The sequence below is a fragment of the Puntigrus tetrazona genome, chromosome 18 (genome assembly GCF_018831695.1).
Source record: "Puntigrus tetrazona isolate hp1 chromosome 18, ASM1883169v1, whole genome shotgun sequence".
NCBI classification, from domain to species: domain Eukaryota; kingdom Metazoa; phylum Chordata; class Actinopteri; order Cypriniformes; family Cyprinidae; genus Puntigrus; species Puntigrus tetrazona.
Genome location: NC_056716.1, coordinates 10976244 through 10985105, shown reverse-complemented (window position 1 = coordinate 10985105; position 8862 = coordinate 10976244). Strand labels below are relative to the sequence as shown.

The 8862-nt window shown below is 42.5% G+C and overlaps 3 protein-coding genes across 5 annotated transcripts; all 3 read left to right on the top strand.

Moving 5' to 3' along the window:
• The first annotated feature begins 61 nt into the window (after positions 1 to 61).
• Positions 62 to 1971, top strand: polr2i (RNA polymerase II subunit I). The gene is made up of 6 exons (XM_043216785.1): positions 62 to 227; positions 367 to 421; positions 503 to 576; positions 1068 to 1142; positions 1241 to 1292; positions 1639 to 1971. The coding sequence occupies exons 1-6, from the start codon at positions 166 to 168 to the stop codon at positions 1699 to 1701; spliced, it is 381 nt and encodes a 126-aa protein (XP_043072720.1). The 5' UTR covers positions 62 to 165; the 3' UTR covers positions 1702 to 1971.
• A 616-nt stretch (positions 1972 to 2587) lies between these two features.
• On the top strand, positions 2588 to 5626 carry pglyrp5 (peptidoglycan recognition protein 5). 3 transcript variants are annotated; one of them, XM_043216784.1, is made up of 4 exons: positions 2861 to 3654; positions 3727 to 3922; positions 4724 to 4842; positions 5034 to 5626. In XM_043216784.1, exons 1-4 carry the CDS (start codon positions 3612 to 3614, stop codon positions 5219 to 5221), a joined length of 546 nt encoding a protein of 181 aa, XP_043072719.1. In that variant the 5' UTR covers positions 2861 to 3611; the 3' UTR covers positions 5222 to 5626. The 3 variants fall into 3 exon arrangements, with proteins under 3 accessions (XP_043072718.1, XP_043072717.1, XP_043072719.1); XM_043216783.1 differs by having other exon boundaries at positions 2588 to 3922; positions 5037 to 5626; XM_043216782.1 differs by having other exon boundaries at positions 2830 to 3922.
• Positions 5627 to 5767: 141 nt separating this feature from the next.
• On the top strand, positions 5768 to 8856 carry foxg1c (forkhead box G1c). The gene has a single exon (XM_043216780.1). It carries the CDS (start codon positions 6431 to 6433, stop codon positions 7571 to 7573), a length of 1143 nt encoding a protein of 380 aa, XP_043072715.1. The 5' UTR covers positions 5768 to 6430; the 3' UTR covers positions 7574 to 8856.
• The last annotated feature ends 6 nt before the right edge of the window (positions 8857 to 8862 follow it).

Genomic DNA, 8862 nt, shown 5'->3' with positions numbered 1-8862 from the left:
GTCCTCCGCCACGAGGAGGCGCTGTGGTTTATCAGCGCAGCACTGAGCGGGGGCCACGCATGCGCACAAGCTTCTGGACATTTCGAAAGAGTGGAAGAGACCTGCTAGCCTTTACGCTCCCAGTCATCTTTAAAGCCTTTCGTGTGGAGCCAGGGTGACTTTATAATGGATTTGGAAGGCGGCACGTATGAACCCGGTTTTGTGGGCATCAGGTTCTGTCAGGAATGGTGAGTTTACACGAGTTTGGTGTATTATGTCTCAAACTCGTGTCTCTAATCTGATGTGTGTTTATTTTGATGGCAGTAGATGCTCTCATCTCTCTCTCTCTCTCTCTCTCTCTCTCTCTCTCTCTCTCTCTCTTTACAGTAATAACATGTTGTATCCTAAAGAGGATAAAGAAAACCGTATCCTGCTTTATGCTGTAAGTTAAAGACTTTTTAGATGTGCTCTAATATATGCACGTGACTTGTTATGAGCGCGGTTTAACGGTGAATGTTTTCAGTGCAGAAACTGCGACTATCAACAAGAAGCGGACAACAGCTGCATCTACGTGAACAAAATCACTCATGAAGTTGAGTGAGTATTCACTGAGAGAACGTGCGTGCCTGCAGACTTCTTGATTTCACTTGATTTGGGTATCTCGGAGTAAACTGCTGAATTAATTTGCTCAAATAACGCAACAGAGAAGCCCGTCAGCTGGTATATTGTCATAACGATCGAGTCTAACTTCAACTGCTGTTTATTTCAGCTATAATAATCTGCATTAAATCTGTTGTAGCAATAAGAATATTTAAATGGAGACATTTCAAACATCGAAACGACATTTACTTTTGAAGAAATTGACTGTATTTGTAAGCTGATACCGTGCATCATAACAAAAGTACAAGCATTGATGCCTTTATTAGATGAGAGGTGTGTCGCGAGTGATGTTTAGTTAAGCAGAAGATTGAATCAAAGATTCAAATCAGTTTGGCAACTCACTAAAAACGAATCTTATACTTACTAAAACCGGATGTAATGTTTTTTTATAGTAGGAACCTCTAACTCTGACCTTTTTTCTCTGCCAGTGAACTCACTCAGATTATTGCAGACGTGGCTCAGGACCCGACCCTGCCCCGGACAGAGGACCACCCCTGCCCCAAGTGAGAGCTAAACGCCTTCCTCGACGGAGACGTGCGCTAAAAACGCTGTCGTTGCGACCCCCGTAATTGTCGTTTTATAACGAGCGTGTGTTTTTTAGGTGCGGCCACAAGGAGGCGGTGTTCTTCCAGTCTCACAGCATGAAGGCCGAGGTACGGGCGCCGCTTGGGCTTCTTCAGCAGTTACAAAAACACATACTTTTAAGCAGTTTTCACTCAGAACGTGTTGGTAAAGTTCACGAGTAATTACAAGCGGCGACTAACAAACTGAGCTAAACGTGCGATTTTGATGTAGACGGACTGGAATGGTATTTTCCTGTTAAATGTACTTACAGTGCGTTTGTTGAACAATGTTTCTTCTGTTAACGTTATGCGTTGCATTTGCGTTATTACGTTGTAATAATGTTCTTCGAAACGCATTTCTATATGTTGATTTATTTATTTTCATTGCGACAATATCGCGAATGCAAACTTTGTGATTTGGTTTGTTTGAATGCAGGATGCCATGAGGCTTTACTACGTCTGCACCGCCCCGCACTGCGGTCACAGATGGACAGAATGAGGGGGGTGAAGCTGTGAAGGACGTACAGATGCTGTGTTTTCGGGGTCCAGAACGTCATGTCTCCGTTTAGGGGACGTGGAGTGGATATGTCTTACTGGCGACCCAACTGTAGCTCACCAACGCGTTCGTGAATAAACCGGTGTTTCATTTTAGTTGTGAATTTTAGGGGGCGGATACCAGCGACGCATGCTTTTTGTTAATAGATTTTCGTTTTTACTCTACGCAGTGTATTTTTGGAAGGTTTATAATAAAATATTGCAAAAAAATTAAGTTGTGAAAAATGTTTTTATTTTGAAAAGTTACTGTTTTGAGTTTTGATCTATTATGTATATATAAATACATATGCATTTTATATATGAAAAAATGCTGATATATTAAACATTTGTATACTATATAAAGCATATAAGTATATACATAAAGGGTGATTCATGACAAAATGTTCATTTTGAGAATTCTCTCAAAATCTTAAATATTAATATTGTAATTTTGTAAAGTCGTAATGCAAAATATATATTTTTCTAAATACAGTTTTTTTTCTGCTTTGAAAAATGACCAATGTTGGGGAAAGTTACTTTTTAAAGGGATGCGACACAATGTTGTGTTACTCCCTAAAAATGTAACCAATTACGTAGTTGCTTTTTATGTAAAGCACTACGTTGTTTTTGTGTTACTTTTTAAATATTAAAAAAGGCTTGGTTGTTTGTTTTTAATATGAGAAGTTCTATTTATAGCAGATGCAAAAACCCATTCACACCGAAAAAGAATAATGAATAAACCGTAGAATACGGTACGGTAGAATACAGGAGAAGGTTCAATACTCTTCAATCAAAAAACAATGAAGCACAATCATTATCTAAAGTCATGTATTAGTATCAGCAGCAAAGACGTTGGTAAATAAAACGGGATTTTATATTTGTGTTAACATTTCATTCTTGTAGGTTGGAATATTTTTTTTCCATTTCACTGTTTTATTATATTTATTTATAGTGCACTATTCCCACAAAATGCTTCTGACCTTCTCATTTCTCCCAACACGGGGACAAGGAAACCTTTCGAGAACGAAGTGGCCGATGTCTTTTCAAAATTAAAAAAAAAAAAAAAAAGTTCATTACTTGAAAAAAGTAATCTTAAGTAACTCGCGTTACTTGTAATCCCTTACCCGCAACTACAGTTACAGCAGTACGGCTAATATATAACATATGCTTGACTGTCTATGTTTTCTATCTGCAGAAACCACAAATGAGCACAACCCGAGTTTGTAAAACAATTAAGTTTCATACATAGAAGTGAAAACCCGGTATGGAGCCGCTTATAATAGTAAGTACGGGACGCTTTAATAACGTTCCGCTCCATTCAAGCGGTTCCTGACCAGCTTTCAGTCTCTTTAACGCGCACAACCTATGCCCAGAGTTTCCCAGTTACCCCTGGAAAGTTCCTAAAAGCGTAATTACACCATCAGGTGCAAACCAGAGCTTTCACAAACGGAAGCTATCTTGGTATCTGTAGTTCTGTAAAAATCATCCCGGCCTCGAGCTGAATCACAGCGCAGATGAATTCATCACCCGCCTGAGAACAATCACAAGTTTCCACTTTTGTCCTGTTGTGCTCAGAGAAGTCGTTGCGCAATCGTACGCGGCGTTACGAAACTGCCAAGCTGTCACTTCTGTTATTTTCGCGATGGTAAAATATCGCCTAATTCACACTGGCATTTCCACCGCGATCTATAAAAAGCCCGCGCGGCAGAATTTCTTCATATCTGCCTGTAGGACCCGCGACCTGCCCGAGACTGGAAAGTACGCGGAAGCTCGACGCGGGTGTCCCTCCCAGTGTTTCTGGGCTGTTAAACCGGCAGCTTTTCGGGTCGCGTCAGCCCCATTCGCCGGGTTTGAAGGTAAGCGCCGATCGCCGACATGGACGGGCGCGCGCCTGGAGGACCCCGGGATACGGACGCAGGTAAAAACCGAGCCACCGTGCGTACGTGGCGGTCGCGGCGTGTTCCGTCTGAACGAGCTCTTGGTTTTGCAGCGGTCGTGGTGAGTCGTCGCGGATGGAACGCCGCGGAAGCTCGGGACCGGACGGAGATGAAGGGTCCCGCGCGGACGGTGATCGTTCACCACACGGCGCTCCGGTACTGCTCGCGTCCGCGCGACAGCCTCTCCGAGCTCGCGCGCATTCAGCGCATGCACATGCAGGAAAGGGGCTTCGACGATATCGGTTACAAGTAAGATATTAGGCTATAACAGTAATATCCGATCGTTCTTTATATCGCAGTGTTATTAGGTTATACAATAATACAGTGCGCTCTTAAAAATACAGGTTCCAAAAGGATGTGATGTGTTTTGAAGAACATTTGAAAAGTATAAAGAACCTTTTCTGTATTTGAAAGGTTCTATGGATGCTTAAAGTTCTTCATATAACCAGTGACGCCAATGAAACAAATAAGTATACTCGTTGTCTTCTATGAAAAACACGAATTTCCGAATTAAAAAAAATATATGGAGTGCTGTCAAAAGATTAATCGTGATAAATCGCATCCAAAATAAACGTTTTGTTTACATATGTGTGTATGTGTATATTTGTCATCTGTGTGTGTGTGTGTGTGTGTGTACACGCATGCATGCATTTATTTCAGAAAAATAAGTTTACATATTGAATATAATTTTTAATAAAAAAACACAGGCTTGCAAATACATAAATAAACAAATATTTTCTAAATATATGCATGCACACAGAACACACCCATGCATTATACAAACATAAACGATTATTTCGGATGGGGTTAACTATTAATTGTGATTATCATTTGACCAATATACACAAAACTCAAAATTGTCCCCACAATGAAAATTGACGTATAGGAAGCCATTCCGTCACGTGACCGAAAAAGAGAAAGGAAATAATACAGAAACATCAAGACTGCGTCTAAAGGGTTTTCTTTTTAAATAATTACATGTTTTTAGCAAAAAAAAATGTTTTGTCCTATTTTAATTACTGACATAATGCCTGTCCCGTCTGACTCCAGCTTTCTGATCTCTGGAGACGGGATGGTGTATGAAGGGAGAGGATGGGGGATTGTAGGGGCGCACGCCAAGGAACACAACTTCCATTCTGTTGGCGTCGCGTTTATGGGCAACTTCAATGGTGAGAACGTTACTAGCTCTGTTAGCACGTTACATTTCATCTTTTGATTGTTGCACTTTTGTGGTGTTCATTGTTCTTCTGTGATTTTTTTCGTGGATTTGTAAATGGAAATAGCGATCGTGCCGTAACACAAGCAAACTATACGATGAAATAACTCAAACGATATAAATCGAATTTGTGTTTGTCCGTAGAAGAATTTCCCAGTGCTGCGTCGAAGTCCGCTCTGCTGAGACTGCTGCAGGTCGGAGTGCTTCGGGGTCACGTGCAGCCCAATTTTGTGCTCGTGGGACACAGAGACGTGGCAAAAACTGAGTGTCCAGGGAACAACTTATATGCCGTACTACCAAAACTAAACATTTCTGTGCACAATTTGCATTGAACCCCTGTTGTGTGCGTAGCAGTGTGTATATGTGAAAATGAATGATGCTGTATATATTATGATACTATATTTTTATATTTTATGAGGGGTATTTTACAGATGATTTCTTTCAGGACTAGACTTGAAATCTCCAATATCGCTATTAAGTTACGTCTAGCGTTTCCTTCTACAGAAAAACCTCAGGTAGGCTAGTTCAGATAGACTGTACAGTGCAATAAAGTAGTACTCAGGTGTCAAATATCCTAGAAAACTAAAAGGTTTGCACATAAACCTTTCTAATTTCCCAAGCCTTTTTGTACCAGTTACATATCTGTTCAATGTTGTGCACCGGTGCCTTTTTATAATGTACAACCAATGCTCATTGTCGTGTGTGATTTTATCATTAAACTCATATTTATTATTACAGTGTCCCCTATTCCCTCTTATACTTTTAATGCATTTAATATGCAAATATCATTATTTGTATCTGCTATAGCGTTTAGTCATTGACGCAAGCAAGGAAAAAATGTTTAACTTGCCCTGCATTTCACCATAAAGCTACATTTTATTTCTACACGGCTGATTTTATGCGCAAAATTTAAAACGCCTGTTTTCTATTGCCGCAACTCGATAGACCGCGACCACAGAAGTGTGCCCTTTGCACTCGCCGTTAATTTAGCTACAGTTTAAGGTTTCAAAACGAAGTCGAAGCAGACAAATAAAGGGTTTTGTAGCCATGGAGCCTAACGTCGCTCGTTCAGTGTACAGGCTAGCAGCGGGCGATGAGGCCTACTGCTTTTTTTTTTTGGCTCCGTAGCCTAATAAGTGCACGACACGCTCCCTTATCCGTCCTCCAGAGATTAGGGTTCACGTCCGTCCTCCTGAGCTGTTTGTTTACTCACATCTCCCGGGTGTTGTCGCACATCTGAAGTCCTCAGCACGCGTCTTTTTCGCCTCGCTCGTTCCTGACAGGCGTTCAGTCAGACGAACGTGTAAACAGAAGGGCGGTCTCAGGTGAGAGGCTTGAGTTTCACCGGCTTCCGAAGTGTTATAATTGAGCCTCCGGGTTCATCGATCAGTCAGGGAGATTGCTCGTGCTGGAAACTTATCAGATCTTTGTTTTGTTTTTTATCGAGCGTTTCTGGAGAATGAACGGACACTTTCTGGGGGCTCCGGTGCCACTTCGGATGAACTTTTAAGTTCCGTCGGAGCGCGTTTGCGTCGTTAAACATGGAGGAGCTAAAAGCCCCGGTGGGTTTTTTCCACAAGTCCTCGTTCAGCATCAGCAGCTTGCTGCTCCGACACGAGCGCGCAAGGAGCGACGCTAACGTTAACGCCGCGCCGGAAGCGCCGCGACCACCCCGCGCCGCGAAGCCGCCGGCGCGCTCCGGTCAGCCGCCTGACGCGAAAGACGAGCGGAACGACTTGGCGGCCAGACCGGATAAAAAAGAGGCGGTCGGGGAGCCGAAGCGCGCGGGAGCCGATGGACAGGAGAAGAAGAGTAAACCCGATAAGCCTCCGTTCAGTTATAACGCGCTTATCATGATGGCCATCCGCCAGAGTCCGGAGCGGCGGCTCACCCTCAACGGCATCTACGAGTTCATCATGGGCAACTTCCCGTACTACCGGGAAAACCGACAGGGCTGGCAGAACTCCATCCGGCACAACCTGAGCCTCAACAAGTGCTTCGTCAAGGTCCCGCGCCACTACGACGACCCTGGAAAAGGCAACTACTGGATGCTGGACCCGTCCAGCGACGACGTCTTCATCGGCGGAACCACCGGGAAGCTCAGGCGCCGGTCTACCGCGGCGTCCCGAGCCAAGCTGGCCATGAAGAGAGGCGCGCGGCTGTCCTCCGCCTCCACCGCCGCCGCCGCCGGACTCGCGTTCGCCGGCTCGTTTTACTGGCCCGTTCCGCCGTTCGTGACGCTCCAGCACCGCCAGGCGAACCCCGCGGCGCACCACAACAACTACGCCGCGTCGGTTCTGTCCCAAAGCTCGCGTCACTTCGGCACCGCAGCGGAAAGACTTCTTCTCCCGTCCGGCCAAGAGGCGGCTTACTACGGGATGGGCTGCGAACAGATGACCTCCGCCTCCTCCTTCTCCACATCTGCATCAGTGCCTCTGCCTCTCTCTGCGCCCTGCTCTTTTAATTTACTCTCCAATCAGTCCAGTTACTTTTACTCTCATCAGGTGCCTCACACTGCGGGACTGTCGCCCTGGTCTCAGGAGGACTCGTACCTCTCCAAAACATCTCCTTCTGGGCAATTTTTCCCGGGAAAGCCATCTCCTTCTTCCGAATACATCGGAGGACTATGTACAGACATTCCCAATTATTTTCCTCATTTTAACACAGCCACCTCAATGCACTGAAAAGCTCGCGATTTTGATAAAAAACCTTTTATTTAAGTATTTATTATTATTATTATTGTTATTATTATAACACTGCCGGTCAAAGCTTGGAATAATTAAGGTTCTTGTGTTTGTGAAAGAAGTCTCTTCTAATCAAAAATATAGTAAAAACAGTAATTGTATAGCATTAAATGATAAATAGCTATACAATTATAATTAATTGTTTTCATTTTAATATTTTAAAACGCAATGTATTCCTGGAAAAGCTGAATTTTCAACATCATCAGCCTACGCTAATTTTTTTCATGCTTATTTGGTGGTCAGTTTCATCAGTTATTATTGGTGCTCAATATTTCTCGTTATTATCGCGTTGAAAGCATTGTTTTTGCTGCATGATATTTTCGATAAGATAACGTTTTAAGAAAGAACGACATTTATTCGACATGGAAAAGGAAGCTTTTGTAAACGCCTCTCACTTTTGATCCATTTAACGTGTCTTTACTAAATAAAAGAAATGTTTCATGAACATCAAATCAGCAAATCATAATGATTTCAGAATGACACAGAAGATGGATGAAAATTCAGCTTTGACATAAAACCCCCCAAAATATTTATTATGCAACACTTTTCAACATGCAGACCTATTGAAAATAAGATGCTTTTTTTTCCAAAACGCATTGCAAAATCGTAGTTATTCCAATTATTTTGACCTGTAATGTTATAAACAATATTTTTATGCATTTATTTCATGCGAGGCCAAATGTTTGTGGCCAAAAAAATACATATTTTGCCATTTTCTAAGTCTTAAAACATCATGAATACTTTTCACCGGAACAAAACTAGTCATATTAAATTATACCAACATGTTGAGTTTAAAAACAGTGCACGTTAAAAAAAAAAGGAAGTAGCTGAAGGAAACAATCGTGTTTTGTTCTGCTGACCACATATGTCTCATTTTAATGCTATCTTGTTTGAGAACAGGTTTTTGTTGTTTTGTTTTTAAGACGGCGCAGAGTAGCTTGGGTGACGTGTTTGTACAACGCAAAAAGATAAACTGCATGATTCTGTCCGGTGCTTTTTCCGTATGTCGGGTGTCTTCGTGTTGTTCAGTATTTACGGCAGCTTTCATAATCCTGATTGTGTGAATATTTCATGCAATGAATTAGCTTTACACGTCCTGCGGGTCTCGGCCTGTAGTTTCGTCTCGGTCCAAACATGTATCCACTTAAAGGAAGCTGTTTTGGAGGAACAGTCCTTTGTTATTTGTGACAATTGTTTATTAAGTGTTTAATAAAATACTTTGCCCTGCA

Bases quoted from the DNA above. Each gene is read 5' to 3' on its own strand.
- foxg1c (XM_043216780.1), top strand. From the start codon at position 6,431: ATGGAGGAGCTAAAAGCCCCGGTGGGTTTTTTCCACAAGTCCTCGTTC.
- polr2i (XM_043216785.1), top strand. From the start codon at position 166: ATGGATTTGGAAGGCGGCACGTATGAACCCGGTTTTGTGGGCATCAGG. The intron at 228-366 runs GTGAGTTTACAC...CTCTCTTTACAG, and splicing joins ATCAGGTTCTGTCAGGAATG to TAATAACATGTTGTATCCTA. The intron at 1,143-1,240 runs GTGAGAGCTAAA...TGTGTTTTTTAG, and splicing joins GAGGACCACCCCTGCCCCAA to GTGCGGCCACAAGGAGGCGG.
- pglyrp5 (XM_043216782.1), top strand. From the start codon at position 3,612: ATGGACGGGCGCGCGCCTGGAGGACCCCGGGATACGGACGCAGGTAAA. The intron at 3,923-4,723 runs GTAAGATATTAG...GTCTGACTCCAG, and splicing joins TTCGACGATATCGGTTACAA to CTTTCTGATCTCTGGAGACG. The intron at 4,843-5,033 runs GTGAGAACGTTA...GTTTGTCCGTAG, and splicing joins GTTTATGGGCAACTTCAATG to AAGAATTTCCCAGTGCTGCG.